Genomic DNA, 17,177 nt, shown 5'->3' with positions numbered 1-17,177 from the left:
GCTCAAATCCTGCCTGGGATTAATCACATCTCCTGTGAGTTTCCCAAGGGACCAGCATATACAAGGGTGGCGACTGTGACAAATAAGAATTCAAAGTACCTCTTATCTATTAGCCTTGTGGCCATCACCCACAATGCTTGGTAAAGCTGGTAAGGTGGGTTAGGAAGACTTGAGGCCTAACCAGGGCTTCTCCTCTCCAAGTCCCAATTTTACTACCAAATGGCCATGGAGCTTAAAGAAAGGATATTTCCCAGGTGTCTAGGACCTTGTGGGAAGGGGAGAAGGGAGATAGAGTGACCGAGAGAAAAGAGCAAGAGTAAGACAGCCCAATTTCTTCCTGACTCAGCCAACTGATTCTCACAGTCCTCCCATTCACTGATAAATGTGGGTCCATCAGTTCTGGAATGCAACAATTATACCATCAGATTACCTGCAACAACTGCTGGCTATCGCAAGCATGGCCATCCTCTTACAGTACAATCATAGTATGATTGTGTGTATACATGTATGTGGGTAAAAAGAGGGAGAGCATTTGAAAGAAGACTATAAGGAAATATACTAAGTGACTATGCTTCAATGTTAAGATTTTAGTGTTTTTCAGATTTTCTATAATAAGCAAAAATTAATTACCTTTATAATGGAAAATATATTCAGTACAATGCAGTACCTAGAATTTAGTCTTCGAATCAAAGACCAACATCAAGTGCAACATTATGCTGTACACATGATGCATGCCTAAGCAGCAGTGCATAAAGGAATCCATAAAGTTTGCAATAAGGAAGACTTCATGAGGAAAGTGTCCTGTTTGTTTGTTTGTTTGTTTGAGATGGAGCCTAGCTCTGTTGCCCAGGTTGGAGTGCAGTGGCACGATTTCAGCTCACCACAACCTCTGCCTCCCAGGTTCAAGTGATTCTCCTGCCTCAGCCTCCCAAGTAGCTGGGATTACAGGCACATGCCACTGTGCCCAGATAATTTTTGTATTTTTAGTAGAGACGGGATTTCACCATGTTGGCCAGGCTGGTCTCGAACTCCTGACCTCAGGTGATCTGCCCACCTCGGCCTCCGAAAGTGCTGGGATTACAGGTGTGAGCCACCAAACCCAGCCGAAAGTGACCTTTTAGCTGAGTCTTAAAAATGGGAATGACAGAAAATCTACTGTTCTTTACCACATTACTATATTTATAGATTTATTGTAGTTTGATGTTTCGTACGGTGCTGGGTGTGACTTTTTTCTCTTCTGCTGAAATGTCAAGTCCCTGGAGTCAAGGATTCTATTTCTTTTCTGTGTCTCTCCTTCACCTCCAATTTCATCCACCACCTGGGAAATCAGTGCAGCAGCTCAACTGAGCTTTTTTAGTTAACCACATTGACATGGTCCAGCTATTTGTCCAAGTCAGACAAAGTGCTCTGAGTTATAATTTATAAGTCAAATAACCAAATTAATGGCAGGTTTTCTTAGTCCCTCTAGCTCCTCCTCTGAGAACGTCTGAGGAACCTTATACAGAGACAGAGTTGAACTCCCGGAGAAAGGAAGACGATGAGACTAAATTTGAAGTCAAGGTAAAATTACCTTTATTTTACTTATGGAACTTTCTGACAAGAGAGAAGATTGCTGTCATAATTATCAATAAATCAACAAATCATATTTCCATATTTCCTTAATCTGTACCTATTGTCACCTCCAGAAGATAAGCCCATCAAGGCACATAGCACAGACTAATGCTTTCAAGAACTGGGGTTTATAGGATTTTTTTTCTTTTCATCCTTTTCTTTCTTCTTAATGACAGCTAGAAATGAAATTTGGTTGTGTATGTAATTATCGGTAGGTACTGTTGTAGTAAAAGAAAAATCATTTTATTTATTTCTGTAATCTGACTTCATATTTAAAATTGGTAGAACAGTATATGGTTCATGTATAAAAAGAGCATGACAGGCTGAGCGCGATGGTTCACACCTGTAATCCCAGCACTTTGGGAGGCCGAGGCGGGCGGATCACGAAGTCAGGAGTTTGAGACCATCCGGCAAACATGGGGAAACCCCATCTCTACTAAAAATACAAAAATTAGATGAGCGTGGTGGCGGACGCCTGTAGTCTCAGCCACTTGGGAGGCTGAGGCAGGAGAATCACTTGAAACTGGAAGGTGGCAGTTATGGTGAGCCAAGATTGTGCTGCTGCACTCCAGCCTGTTCAACAGGGCGAAACCACGTCTCAAAAAAAAAAAAAAAAAGAGCATGACAAAATTGCATAGAGCTGCACACACACATGCACACACACAAGTGCGTGAATAACTGGTGAACGCTTAATAGGCTCTGTGGATTGTGCCAGTGTCAGTTTCTTAGATGTTAATATTGGAGGAGGTTTGGAGAAAGGGGACATGAGACTTTCCATTTCTTTGCAACCTCATGTGACTTAATATAATTATTTCAAAATAGAAGTTTAAAAAAAGCATAAGGTTTGGAATCAGGCAGATCTGGGTTTAAGCAACATAACCTCTTGAAACCTCAGTTTCTTGCTTGTACAAATGGGTATAACAATAGCTACGTCCTGAAAATATTTTGAGCATGAAATGAAAATTTGAAAATTGCTAAGCACTGTATAATTTTAAAGTAACATACATTGAGAAACTGAAGTATAATTAATTGTGAATTGTGAATATATGTTGCTGCATAGCAACCCCTGGAGGGGTTCCCTTCCCCTGCCTCCCTGAAAATTAAATATTTGACTGGTTGACTGGTTCTGAAACCATGAGGCCAGGGGCTCAAATGAGCTTCAGCAACATTTATGATCCATCATCAATCCCCAAAGCGTCTGAATATGAACCCCACGGGAACTCCACTGACCTTTAAAGAGTCTGGAAGAAAGTGAGTTTTAGGCTTTTCTTCTTGGAGGCAGAAAGAGAGCGGGAACGAGGGTTCTCAGCAGACTTTTCTTAGAGAGAAAGCTGCGTCCATCTGCGAATCTGTGCAGTCATCCTGTATTCAGGGCAGATTAGGACCTAGCCACTGCTGTCCATAAATCCCTTCTGGTTGGAGGAATTGCATCACCATGTTTTCTCAAGTTAGGAAACTGTATGAAATTTCATACTGTCTTGATCAGCCACCTAAAAAAGTAAATAGCAATTTTTAAAAATAGATTCACCTGATTTAACACCCAGGAGGTCTGTGGAATCATTAAGTAATGTTAAAAGGGTTTCATTGTGGTCCTCTTCAAAAGTGAACATCAGCCTCTCCATTTCTGCACCCTGGACTTCTGGGAGAGTGTCATCTCTGAAGGTGAGGACTGTGTCACATGATCAGAGCTCAGATTTGGCCCCTGAGCTCATATTCTGTTGCCACTGACTCACAACATGACATGAACTCACTTCCTATCTCTATGACCTACTTTGCCCATCTTCAGACAACATATTTATGACCTGCACACTATAAAGATGCTACGGGAGTTTTAAGCATATGGAAGTTCTCATATAAAGGAATCCAAATTAGAGTGATTTATTTCAATTATTGTGAACAGTAAACAAGTTCTATGGTTTTTTGTTGTTGTTGTAAAAGAAAAACATAGACAGTATAGGAGCAGCAGTGGGGATAGAATCGGAGGCCTGTTGGTGTGGAAAGTGTTGAGTAGAATCCAAGAAGCCCTGGTCACCCAACTTTTGGTTTCTTCCTTCTTTTGCCATGTTGTTTATTTAATTCAGACTCCAAACCCATCCTGTTAAGATGCCATCTCCCTCTGTATTTAGGCAACTCACCAAACAGTATGGGTACTGTTAAACAAGCACAAGTCCATGTTAAAATCATCCTTCTGTGCTTTAGTTGTTTTCTTCCTTATTGTTGATTTGTTGCATATTTAATGAAAAGCGTTTCCCACAACAGCATATGTTAACAGTCAAGGTGGTGGAGGAAGCAGAGTAGGAACAGAGGCTGGTCAGATTTCTGCTTAGAAAGACCAAGGCTATGGAAGGAAATGTAAGCAGAATCCATAAAGTCATGAACAACATGAGCAGGAAGAAAGTGGATTTGTGCACTAAATCCCCAAATCCTAGACTTAGGAATGAATTTAGGACCAATAAATGCAGTTAGTGTTTCACACATTGTGTATTATAACCAGAGAAATTGTTATTCCAAAATACATAAGAAAACTAGTAAGAAAAAGATAGGTTCAAAAAAAAAGGTTTAGATTCATGTCTGTGTGGATCATGGATTATTAAAAGGGGGACAAATCAGTTGACTACATCAACAATAATCATTGCAGCTTGTGTTTAGTGGCCGCTGTCCAAGAGAGATGACCAGGATGCATAGAGCATGCATCTAACTCTGGGTGGCAATTCTGACATCCTTTTGGCCTTAGGTCTAGAACTCAAAGATGAAATGAAACACAGCCAGTCTAGCAGAGTGAATCATAACATTGTGATAAATGCCACCCCTTTGCCCTTGAGAGTAAGTATGCAGAGAAAAAAAAGTAACTGTGAACCAAAACCATGTATAATACAGTCACTGATACTCACCACCTACAACTGAAATCATGACATGGTTTGATCACGATCAGAGAAATCATTTCCTTTTCTGGAGGGATGATCCTTGCCGTGCTGGTTCTGGGGAACTTGAGAAGCTAAACTTGACAGGGCAGCTGAGACTCTTCCGGGGCCATCTGGCAAGAGTGATGCCCTGTGCTCAGCTCACTGACGTCATCTGGGAAAGCCCTGTGGTGGAAGCGATTCGCTGTGTTTTTTGGCGATAGTGATGTAACTATTTCCTGTTCTTCACTGGCTGGAAGCTGAAAGCATGACTCACGGGAACTACTTTTCCCGGGCTGCCAACATCACAGCCTTTTTGTAAGCTGGAAATAAGTCAGAGGCTAACCATTTCTTTTTCCTAAATGTGTACCTACAGAATTAAGAAAGAGCTAACAGTGTTCCTTGGTGCCTGTTAAAGTTATTTAAAGGAGCAGAAGCCTATTCTGTGCTCCCAGAGGTTGAAAAAAAAAAAGTAAAGTAACAGAAGCCTTTTCAGGATTCTGAGCAAAGAGCCTCCTAAATTAAAAATAAATAAATAAAAGTTTTTGAATGCAGGAGCTGGAAGGGAATGGAGAGGTGAGTGGAGGGTTGTTATCATTGACTGAAGGCCAGACGTTGTACTGGGTGCTGTGTGTACCTGAGTCCATCTCTAGTCCTCAGAACCTTGTGAGGATGATGTTTTCCGTTTTATCAACAGTGCCACGAGACTCAGAGGCTGAGTTTCCCCAAGGGTCATGCAACTAGTAAATGTTGTAGGTGGGATTTGAAACTAGCTGTTTACTAATCTGGCAGCTTACTTAACTACCTAACTTATCTATCCGATTATTTATTAATACTTAATGTACCCAACCAGCAGCTTATTTAATCTCTTGTGCCCTAAATGTCCTTTTCTGCCAAATGGTGATAAATCATAGCAATTTCACAGGTGGCTGATTAAATGAGAAATGTGTGGAAAGCAACTTGCACTGTACCTGATACCTAGCAGGTTCTTGGTGAATTTTAGTTCCTCATTTAATCCTGTGTTTAAAAGACAGAATGGTCAGTGTGAAAGATGAAAAGAAGGTGAAAGAAGGTCAGATTTGGGGCTTATACAGAATGATCCTGTTGTTGAATATGTACCTTACTGCCAAATGATAACAGATCAAGGACTAAATTCAGTTCCTTGTCTTCTTATTACTTTGACTTCCAGAAGTTTTTATTAATATTTCTGATTCTCAACAAGAAAACTGTAGAATTATAAACACATTTCAGTGCTTGCCTTCTATGATATTTGAAGTCTAGTCAGTGTCAGAGCTAACAGGAGATTCAGGGACTCTACCAAATCCTGGGGTAGCCCCCAGCCAAGTTCTCTGAAGTTTCCAGAACAAGGATTCTCATGGTTTCCTGTGTACCACAGCTCTGAGAAGCTTATGAATTATGTAGATTCCCAGGGCCCCACTCTCTGAGATTCTAATTAGGGAAGTGTAGGGTTGGGTCCCGGAATCTGATTTTTTTTTTTTTTTGAGACGGAGTCTCACTTTGTTGCCCAGGCTGGAGTGCCATGGAGTGATCTCAGCCAGGTTCAATTGATTCTCCTGCCTCAGTCTCCAGAGTAGCTGGGATTACAGAGGCCCATCACCACGCCTGGCTAATTTTTGTATTTCTGGTAGAGGCAGGGTTTCACCATGTTGCCCAGGCTGGTCTTGAACTCCTGACCTCAGGTGATCCCCTGGCTCAGCCTCCCAAAGTGCTGGGATTACAGGCGTGAGCCACTGCACTCAGAATCTGAATTTTGAACTTACACGTTTGGTGACAAGAATGCAGGTGGTATAAAGATCTCACTTTTTGTAACATTGTCCTAGAGGTTACATTTATAGGCCATGAGGACTTGGGATAAAGGAGAACTCATTATGTTTGATCTGGATTTCTCAGGCTAGCATAGGGTCTGAAGTTCAGGGGAGTGAGGTGGTGATTACATTAAGCTAGGAAATGTATTTTTGTTGAGGGAGCTGAATAAGATGAAAGAGAGAATAACATTAAGATCACCATTGGCCTTGCTCTTTCACCAATAAAAAAATGACATCACTGAAATATTTGGTGGGTCCAACTGGGTACATGGCTTATTCAGCTCAATTTAATATATATTAAGGCAATTGCTATGGGTTATATGAAAATGATTGTATCATCAGGCCTAAACTCAGGAAACTTGAAACTTTCATGGGGGAAACAACATATTTCTAATAATTTATAATATATAGCAGAATGACATTTCTACAGTAAAAGGAATATATAAGGTGGTAGAGAAAGCAATTCCTCACAAGGACATCAAGGATGGCTTTCAAAGGAGGTGGCATTTGAATTCAACTCTAAAGAATAAATAGGGCTGTGCGTGGTGGCTTGCACCTGTAATCCCAGCACTTTGGGAGGCTGAGGCAGGTGGATCACCTGAGGTGAGGAGTTTGAGACCAGCCTGACCAACATGGTGAAACCCTGTCTCTACTAAAAATACAAAAATTAGCTGGGCATGGCAGCAGGCACTTGTAATCCCAGCTACTTGGGAGGCTGAGGCAGGAGAATCACTTGAGCCCGGGAGGCAGAGGTTGCAGTGAGCCAAGATGGCGCCACTGCTCTCCAGCCTAGGTGACAGAGCGAGACTCCGTCTCAAAAAAAAAAAAAAAAGAATAACTAGAACTCTGAAAGGTGGGTAAGACAGAGAAGGGCATTCCAGAATGAAGAAGGGTATAACATCTCAGAGGTCTAAAGGGCCTAGGCTGTCCTGGGAATGGCTCAAGAATGCTGGGAAGGTAGATGAGAGACAGTTTACTGAGGCTGTCGTTGAGGAATGTTGACAGGAGGAGGAGGGCACCTGTGTATTAGGAAGCTGACTCTGGTAGACACTGAAGAGCAGGTTAGATGAAGGCAGGCAGGCTGACCAGCCTCTGGCAGTTGTCACAGTTGGCTGAGACATCAGTGGTGAGAGCTTACTAGTAGCCGTGGCAAAAAGAGATGAGCAGAAATTATACCCATTGACTGAAACGTTCTCTCTAGTGCCTAGAACACGACTATTGGAGGAAATGTGTAGAATGAAGGAACGGATCAAGGCAGAGAAGGTAGGGGGAGGAAGCATGATATTAAAGACAGCTTCGAGGTTTCCATCTTGGATTCCTCATGGGATGAATTTGTTGGCTGGATAAAGTACTTAGGAGGAACAGTAAGAAGGAAAGGCTTATGACAGCTGAGTCCAGGTTGGGGCTGGGGTCTCATAGATTGATAAGAGCACCCTATACCCTCTGTCAGTGGGGCTAATGCTGCCCCAGAGGCTGCAGCCCTGCCCACACCATTGATGCTAGGATAGTCAACCCACTGGCCTTGTAGCTGTGTGGCAATTATTTGTAAACTAGCTTTGGACCAAATTTGCTGGGACAAAGACTGGCCTAATAAAGTACTTTTCTGATTTGTGATTTTATTTATAGGTTAAGATTTACAGACATAAAAATTGTTACAATGAAATTTATCCATGGAGCTTAAAATCAGATGAAACCAAACAGCCTGAGAAGATTCAAGATGTATGGGCAGCTTCTTTTCAGTGGCCTTGGCACACTTACTTCCTTTACATTTTCTTGGTTTGGGAATGGGCAAAAGTTATCACATAACATGTTTCTCACTTCCTGATATTTTAAACAGAATTACATATTTGCAAATCATTGTTAAAACATTTGCAGTCAGTTTTATAAGATGTTTTTCCTGAAAACAAACTATTACCAATAGTGTTTAGAGTATTAGTCCAGTCTATAAAAGCCAATTTAACCAGCAAGTGAATTGAATTAATTACTAACAATGGTAGCTGGGAAATTTAAGATCTCGGATTAAAAAGACCCTGAAGCTGGGGGTGGTGGCTCACGCCTGTAATCCCAGTGCTTTGGGAGGCTGAAGCAGGATGATCGCTTGAGCTCAGGAGTTTGAGGCTGCAAGCTTCAGGAAGCTATGATCACACCACTCTCCTTCAGCCTGGGTAACAGAGCAAGACCTTGTCTAAAAAAAAAAAGACCATCTGAAAATTTTGAAATAGGCAAAATTGCATTTAGGATCCAGTCTCTTACCTTTCTCTATTCATTTCTCATTTCCACAAAGCCTCAGGAACACTGAGGCTTGTTCCTCAAGTCTGCCGTTCCCCTCCAAAGGGGATTCAGTCTATACAATGTCCTAAAACCTTCCTCTCCTCGTCCTTTCCTCCAGGAAGCCCCCCTCCCAAGACAGCTGATCTGGACTAAAGGTAGAGGCAATCTGAGCTAGTTCACCACAATGCATGAATGATGGGCAGTCTGAAAGCCCTTTAACTCTCCTGGAAATAGTTGCGGTTTTAAAAAAGGGACAGACTGCCCAGTTTTCCAAAGTAATATTGCAGTGGCTTTTGCAGGCAGTGAAAATGGAAAGTAGGAAAAGAAGTGCTAGGGTAGAGCAAATAGGGCAGACAAACCAGCTGTGAATGCACTGCTAGGATAGAGTCTCTTCCTGTTCTCCATATCAAAACCCAGTGAATCTCAAAACAAACAGTTGAGGGTTCCCCTCTTTTTCCCATCAGCTGTGGAGAGGAAGACAGAGCCACTCATTCCTGAGGCTAGTATTTTTCACTCTGGGGCTGCATGGTGTAGAACACCCTGGACTCAGGCTGTGGGTAAATACCTTTGCCTTTATTTCCTTCCCTTCCTTTTCCTTTCCTTTTTCTCACTATCCTCTCCTGCATCCCATTTGGTAGAGAACATTTTGATAATTATTGATTCTTACGTGACATACCTTTTCATTTTATTTCTCATTTCCATAATTTACATAATTAATTAATTAAATTTACAATGCCAGAAAATGCTAAACCTTTAACATTTTATTGTCATTCTTTAAATGAAGAAGGTGGTACGGGTGCTTGAAATCTACTTTTTATTCTCTCCTCAGAATTGGGCCTAATAGCTCCTGTTTTTCTTTTTTTTTTGTTTGTTTTTTGTTTTTGTTTTTTTTTTGAGACAGTCTCACTCTGTCACCCAGGCTGGAGTGCAGTGGCACAATCTTGGCTCACTGCAAGCTCCGCCTCCCGGGTTCATGCCATTCTCCTGCCTCAGCCTCCTGAGTAGCTGGGACTACAGGCGCCCGCCACCGCACCTGGCTAATTTTTTGTATTTTTAGTAGAGACGGGGTTTCACCGTGGTCTCGATCTCCTGACCTTGTGATCCGCCTGCCTCGGCCTCCCAAAGTGCGGGGATTGCAGGCGTGAGCCACCACGCCCGGCCAATAGCTCCTGTTTTTAAGGAAAGTGATCATAATAGTAAATAATACTTTTACCTTAAATTACCAGATACCCTTGGTTTTTTTTGTTTGTTTTGTTTTGTTTTGTTTTGTTTTTAACAGAGTCTTACTCTGCTGCCCAGACTAGAGTGTGGTGGCACGATCTCAGCTCACTGCAACCTCCGCCTCCTGGGTTCAAGCGATTCTCCTGCCTCAGCCTCCTGAGTAGCTGGGAGTATAGGCGCGCATCACTATGCCAGCTAATTTTGTATTTGTAGTAGAGACAGGGTTTCACCATGTTGGCCGGGCTGGTCTCAAACTCCTGACCTCAGGTGATCTGCCCACCTCGGCCTCCCAAAGCACTGGGATTACAGGTGTGAGCCACCGCGCCCAGCCCAGATAGCCTTACTTTAAGAGTTGGAACTGAAATCGCTTTCTACACATTCCTAAAATCACAAAGTAAAATCATTTAACTTTGGGAAAAAGTTAATTTAATTTCGTTCAAAGTTGCTATCTCCCCTTTAGTGAAGAAAAAAAACAATTTCAATAATCGATTGAAAATTAGCTATTGGGACTTTTCACAGTATGAGTTTGAAAAAGGTTTCTGTGTCCTTTAGAGAAACTGAAAACAAAACTTTTTTTTTTTTATGAAATTCCTCAAAATTCAATTTTGAGAGCATGTATTTCTTAAAAATATAGGGGAGAAAACAATTAGATTATAAGTGTAATGAGAAAATGTAAGAAGTTACCATTCAAGGTGCTCCTGGAGAGCCTGTGTGTTGGTTGGCGTCACTTTGAAACTGGAGAGAGGCTGGAAGTGGGGAGGTGGAGGTTTGTGGGGTGGATATGGGGGTTGGGTGTATGTGAGGGGAGTTGGACCCAGAGCAGTTCCCTGCCTTCATTGCCACCCCCGCCCCAACCTTTTTGAGATGGAATCTTGCTCTGTTACCCAGGCTGGAGTGCAGTGGCACAATCTCAGCTCACTCAACCTCCACCTCTGGGTTCAAGTGATTCTCCTGCCTCAGCCTCCTGAGTAGCTGGGACCACAGGCATGCGCCACTATGCCCGGCTAATTTTTGTGTTTTTAGTAGAGACGGGTTTTCACCTTGTTGGTCAGGCTGGTCTTGAACTCCTGACCTCGTGATCCGCTCGCCTCGACCTCCCAAAGTGTTGGGATTCCAGGCGTGAGCCACCGCGCCCGGCCAGCTGTTATATTTGTAACAGTGATCTGTGATCAGCAATCTTCTTTGCCATCTTTTTGCCACCCTTTTTCTTCAGGATAAAATGACCATAAGGGGAGAGGGGCTGTTCCGCCTGATTGGCCTCCAGACAGGGCAGGCATGAGTGACTTCCCTTTCACAGCACCAGCTGGCTGCCAGCCCTCCGTCTCCTAGGTATACCCTAGGGGAAATTCAGGGTGAAGGAAGGGAAAAAGGATGCAGTGTCACAAAAAACGATTGTTGCTCTGCTTTAGAAGAGTATCCTTTTATCATTCAATGGAGCTCATAAGGAATCCCTCACTAAGAAATACAGCAGCAATTGCTGAGTTTCTATGGTCAATATTTTTGTCTACTATTTGAATAAAAGAAAGCTTTTACTTGAATATGCTCTCTTCCTCCTAGATCTTTCAAAATGTATAATTTTAAAATTTCCTAAAAGTAATTTGGCTACAATTCACCTTTCATCTCAATAAAATAAAATAAAATTAAAATTAAACATAAAAATAAAAGATATCTCATCAGTTACGATGTAAATGAAAAAATGTTTATGTGTGTGTATGTGTGTGTGTGTGTTATGATGTACTTCTTGTGAGTTGTGGTCAGGCTGAAAGCCACTATGCTAGAACACAACTAATCTGTCTACACCTTAGTAAAACATTGGTATACAGTGCAGCTTTCATGAATGCAGTCTCTGGATCTGCTGTGGGTCCTTCCCATTGCATCCTCAATGGCACCAGTGTTATATTCCATTAGACTTGCTTGGCAGAGGAGACTCCCTCTACCCCCACACCAAGCGTCTGACACATGTCAGCAAGAGCAACGTGCCAAGGCATTCCTGCAAGCTCCTGAGGGCATCTCATGCATGACAAAATCTATAAATTAGGGAGATGTCATCATTCAATGTAAAAGATGACAAGGTCCATTACCTACACCTGAATCATTGTTATTTTTCCATCATTAGGTTATTATGAAATAAGACTCTACAATCCACCCCACATACAATAGATCAACAGAGTTCGAAAGAGCACAATTCATTTTATAATTGGGAGCAGGTTTCACAGTGAGAGGAAATTTTGTTAGTAATAATGGTCACCCTTTATGAAGGGCCTGTATTACACGCTGGTGATCCAAAGATGAGTAAGACTGAGTTCAAAGTTCAGTAGGGAGTTTGGGCATAGTAATGTCATAGATGAGAAACTGCAAAAGGATACAATGTAACATTCACTGCTATATTAATTAGTTCAACTTTATATAGAAAATGTGAAGAAAGACTTTTTGGTAGTGTGGTGAAAATAATTAGACTGAATTTGAATCCTGGAACTGGTTCGAATTTGAATCCTGGGACTTATATATATATATACACACACACACACACATATATAAAATACACATATATATATACACATATATATATACACACATATATATATATATATATTTTTTTTTTCTTTTTCTTTTGAGACAAGGTCTCACTCTGTTGCCCAGACTGGAGTGCAGTGGTACAATCTCGGCTCATTGCAACCTCCGCCTCCCAGGCTCAAGTGATTCTCCTGCCTTAGCCTCCCAAATAGCTGGATTACCAGTGCCTGCCACCATGCCTGGCTAATTTTTGTATTTTTAATAGAGACGGGGTTTCACCATGTTGGCTAGGCTGGTCTTGAACCCCTGACCTCAAATGATCCACTGACCTCCACCTTCTAAAGTGCTGGGATTACAGGCATGAGCCACTGCACCCGGCCAACTTTTATATATTGACACATGAAAAATATTATCTGGTCCCTGGCCAGATATATATAATAGAAGGAACTAAAATTTAGATTCTTATGGGAGTGGCATCCTATTTTAAAAGGAAAACGTGTGTATATATATACACACACACACATATATATATACACACACATATATACACACACACACATATATACACATACACACACACACACACACACACTTGGAATATAAGATTGCCATATTGTTTTAGAGCTGAATTGGCAAAACTAGTACCCCAGGCACGTCTTTAGTTAGACTTGTTATCACACCTCTGTGAAAGCCTACACTGGGCTTACCTCATCTCTGCCTCCAGCACTTTCTGGTCTTAGGACGAGTGCAACTTTTCCAGACCTTGATTTCTTACGAGAAAAAAAAAAAAGGAGATGCTGAATGCAATGATCGCTTTACTGTCCTCTTATGAATCACTTATGAGTACAGTGTGAATAGCCCTTCATGATTAAGGGGAAAGGACACCTGTTTTTTGTTTTTTTATTTTTTTCTTTTTTTGATATGGCGTCTCGCTCTGTTGCTGAGGCTGGAGTGCAGTGGCGCCATCTCAGCTCACTGCAACCTCCACCTCCCAGGTTCAAGCAATTCTCCTGCCTCAGCCTCCCAAGTAGCTAGGATTACAGGCACCCGCCACCATGCCCGGCCGATACCTGCTTTTGGGAATGAGTTTTTAGTGTGCCTAAAGGAAGCCAAAAAGGGCAAAACCATAATGGATCCACAGAGCGGCTGGGAAAAACCCAAGGAAGAGCGGCATGAGAAACTGGTTATTTTGCTTATCGAGGGAATCAAAACCAAAATCAAACACAGAAATTGGGAGAGAGAAAAATATAGGTTAGGAGGTCCCCACAATATCAAATCTTAACAAAATTTCTTTCACTTCAGAATGAAGAAATCTTTGCAAGCCGTCATGAAAGGGGGAACCCTGAGCTGGAGCAGCAGGCCAGGCTCGGAGACCTTTCTCCCCGCAGGTAAGACTGCAGATCCGTGGGTGCGGGGTGGGGGCACGGGTGGCGAGGATCCTCTCTTTTACATCTCAGCACCTGTCTTTCCCAGATGAGAATCATAATATTTATCCTCTATACTAACCTTCATTTATGTACCTGAGAACAAACCTTGTGAATCCCACAAAAGCAACAAGCAAAAGAGCTTAAAGTGACATCTTAGAAACCAAACTTCTAAGAATACGGTGTTTTAAAAAATTGGGCTATTAAGAGAATATTACATGTAAGCTAATGTTGATATTGACTGAATTATTGGTTTAAACACATTTAAAGTCTCTTGGTTCCCCAAAGACACAATTTATACAAATGCTGTTTTTGCTCTGTAGAAAGGTGTTTGCATCCTCAGAAATGCTGTGCCATTCAGAAAGCCTAAATTAAGGAGGTAAAAGCCAAAAATATACAGGAAAATTTATTTTTAAAAAAATATTTATACTCAGAATCCCCATCATGACACCTGTTCTAGTGCTAGTCACATTATTTATACCCACACTGTTTGAGTTGTAAGCTGCTTTTATCCATGGTGTCTATCATAATGCTTGACTCTTAGCAGGCCTCTGAAAAATGTCTGTAGAATGAATGAACAAACATCTTTAGGAACGTGCTTCTTGATTAAACATAATGTTAACTAGACTACTTTATATTCTTTCGCTTACGGTGTATTCAGAGAAACATGTGGGCTCTTACTGATTGACATGTGTCCTGGAGTTATAACGAATGGCCCAGTTCAACATGTGAGTGTTGAATGGTATCACCTCTGAAAAACACCATTTGGCATTGATATGTTCTCTAGTTTTCCTTAAGTGACAGTTTATCTTTTAATACTTTTACTAAAACTCATACCTACTTTTATAAGAGTCTTAGTGTTCTTTAAGTTAGTTGATGAATTATTGTATTAACTTATAACAGGCCAGGTGTGGTGGCTCGTGTCTGTAATCCCAACACTTTCCAACACTTTGGGAGACTGAGGTAGGAGGATTGCTCGGGCCCAAGAGCTTGAGACCAGCCTGAGCAACATAGTGAGACCCCATCTCCACAAGAAGTTAAAACACTTATCGGGGTGTGGTGGGGTGCACCTGTAGTCTCAGCTACTCAGGAGACTGAGGTGAGAAGATTACTTGAGCCCAGGAGGCTAAGTCTGCGGTAAGCTAAACTGTGATCACACAGCTGCGCTGCAGCCTGGGTGACAGAGCAAGACCCTGTCTCAAAGAGGAAGAAAAAAACCAAAAAACTTATGGCAGACTGCCAAATCATACTTCTTATGAGAAACACAAAGGAATAAAGTTACAGCACTTAACTAATGAAACAAAAATATCTTTACCTTCTTGCAAAAGAACTTCGAGAAAAGGCAAAATTAGCCACTGAGTTAATCAAGAGGTAGAATCTGTAAGACTGTTTTTGTTCTACCACCAGCTTTGAATAAATACCTTAAGATCACCAGTCTTTGCTGCAACTGTTTAATCTGTATTTCCTTATTCCTTTTTGATTCTATAGATTTGAGTTTTGCTGCATAACTAATACAAATTTGCTTGGTATATAGAAAGCTTTCAGATTTTTGGGAGATGATTTATTATTCAGAATCCTAAGTGGACACTGTGCAAGGCATGGTTGCCTTCAGAACTTATAGCTAGTAAAAACACGCATGGAATGATTAGTAGGTAGTACAATAATATATGTGACTAAGTATAAATTTGGGGAGGAGGGAAGGAAGAGATGCTTAAGGGAAGAGAGAAGGTAGAACTGGGTTTCCAAAATTTCAGCAGGTATAGAAAAAGCGGTGTTCTTGGCAAGGGAAACCAACTTAAGCAAGGTAGGGTCACGAATGACATTATGATAGATAATAGTGGCAGTGATAAAAACCAAGCTTTTTATCTTGAAGGAGGAAAAGATTACAGAGGGCCTTGAAAACCAGGTAAAAGAGTTTAGATTTGATGCTGGAGGCAGTAAGGAGTCTTTGAGGTCTGGAGTAAAGGAATATTGTAATGAAAGCTATTATTAAGGACTGTATCACTGCAGAATGTAGAAGTGATTGGAAGGAAAATGGGCTCAAAGAGACATCGAATATTCCTCCCATTATTATCGCAGAATGAATAACCTTGCATATCAAGAGTTCTCTGGTTCTATTCTCGTTGCAGCTATAGCATCCAATTAAAGTCCCCAAATATAGGTCATTAATTAATTCTTCCAAGTCATCACATTTTAGTACCAACTACAAACACTCCTACCATGCCTTGCAAGTAAAAAGTTCTACCATAACCAAATAATTCAGATGCTTACAAGTTTTAAATATATATTGAGTTACACAATATGCTATGTGAAGAACTGAGCAGGAATCTGGTAAAAAACAGATGAGAGCACACTACATGCAAATATATCGAAGCACCAAACACTCCGAAGTAGGTGTAAGGGCATTCCTGATATTAAGAGATTAGGGTTAAAACTGACTGTATTTCAGACAGCTAACAGTATCAAAGAAAAGGAAAACGTAACTTTTGCAAATGGTATCTTAAGGCACTGTAACTAGAGGTGATTTCTTCCCTCTCTCAACAGATTATAGTCATGCATTGCTTAACAATGAGGATAAATTCTGAGAAATGCTTTTTTTTTTTTTTTTTTTTTTTTTTTTTTGAGACAGAGTCTTGCTCTGTCGTCCAGGTTGGAGTGCAGTGGCACAATCTCGGCTCACTGCAACCTCCCTCTCCCAGGTTCATGCAATTCTCCTGCCTGAGCCTCCCGAGTAGCTGGGATTACTGGTGTGTGCCACCACACCCGGCTAATTTTTGTATTTTTAATAGAGACAGGGTTTCACCATGTTGGCCAGGCTGGTCTCAAACTCCTGACCTCAGGTGGTCCACCTGCCTCGGCCTCCCAAAGTGCTGGGATTACAGGCGTGAACCACTGCGCCCAGCCAAGAAATGTATCTTTAGGTGACCACATGGACATGCAAACATCCCAGGGTATACATACGAGAACCTAGATGGAATAGCCTACTAGACACCTAGCTATATGGTAGAGCCTATTGCTCCTGGGCTACAAACCTGTACAGCATGTTACTGAATACTGCAGGCAACTGTAAGACAATGGAAAGTATTTATGTATCTAAATATATCTAAATGTACAAAAGGTACAGTAAAAATCTGAAATAAAAGATAAAAAATGGTACACCTGTGTAGGGCAGCTCCATTACAATTTCATGGGACTGTCGTCATATATATGGTCCATTGTTAACCGAAACGTCATTTTGTGGCACATGACTACATTAGGAAAGAACATCTCCCCATCCAGACATTCCAGCGTGAGTCATTTGACAAACAGTAGCATCTTAGGTGGCCCTATAATGCAGAGAACATGATCATCCTATAGGAATAGGGCTAAGACCATGTAGGACATTAAAACAGAATGAATGATTATATAAG

The 17,177-nt window shown here is 41.4% G+C and overlaps 1 protein-coding gene and 1 long non-coding RNA gene across 5 annotated transcripts in view; one reads left to right on the top strand and one right to left on the bottom strand.

Moving 5' to 3' along the window:
• LOC114676306 (uncharacterized) overlaps positions 1-4,699 on the bottom strand; it is a 31,700-nt gene extending 27,001 nt beyond the window's left edge. The window contains exons 1-2 of the long non-coding RNA XR_013413687.1: positions 4,503-4,699; positions 2,842-3,101 (exon numbers count right to left, since the gene is read on the bottom strand). This is a non-coding gene — a long non-coding RNA (uncharacterized LOC114676306). The remainder of the gene's footprint in view (positions 1-2,841; positions 3,102-4,502) is intronic.
• MCF2L2 (MCF.2 cell line derived transforming sequence-like 2) overlaps positions 1-17,177 on the top strand; it is a 253,443-nt gene that overhangs the window by 145,689 nt on the left and 90,577 nt on the right. For all 4 annotated transcript variants that reach the window (XR_013413675.1, XR_013413674.1, XM_028843884.2 and 1 more), the window contains 2 exons: positions 1,460-1,560; positions 13,646-13,731. Coding sequence is in view for 2 of the 4 variants with exons in the window: in XM_028843884.2 (XP_028699717.2) it covers positions 1,460-1,560; positions 13,646-13,731 (187 nt within the window). In the remaining 2 variants the exon portion in view is untranslated. The remainder of the gene's footprint in view (positions 1-1,459; positions 1,561-13,645; positions 13,732-17,177) is intronic.

Source organism: Macaca mulatta, chromosome 2 (genome assembly GCF_049350105.2).
Source record: "Macaca mulatta isolate MMU2019108-1 chromosome 2, T2T-MMU8v2.0, whole genome shotgun sequence".
In the NCBI taxonomy this organism is placed as follows: domain Eukaryota; kingdom Metazoa; phylum Chordata; class Mammalia; order Primates; family Cercopithecidae; genus Macaca; species Macaca mulatta.
Note: the sequence above shows the minus strand (reverse complement) of the source record. Positions and strands in the feature narration are given on the sequence as shown.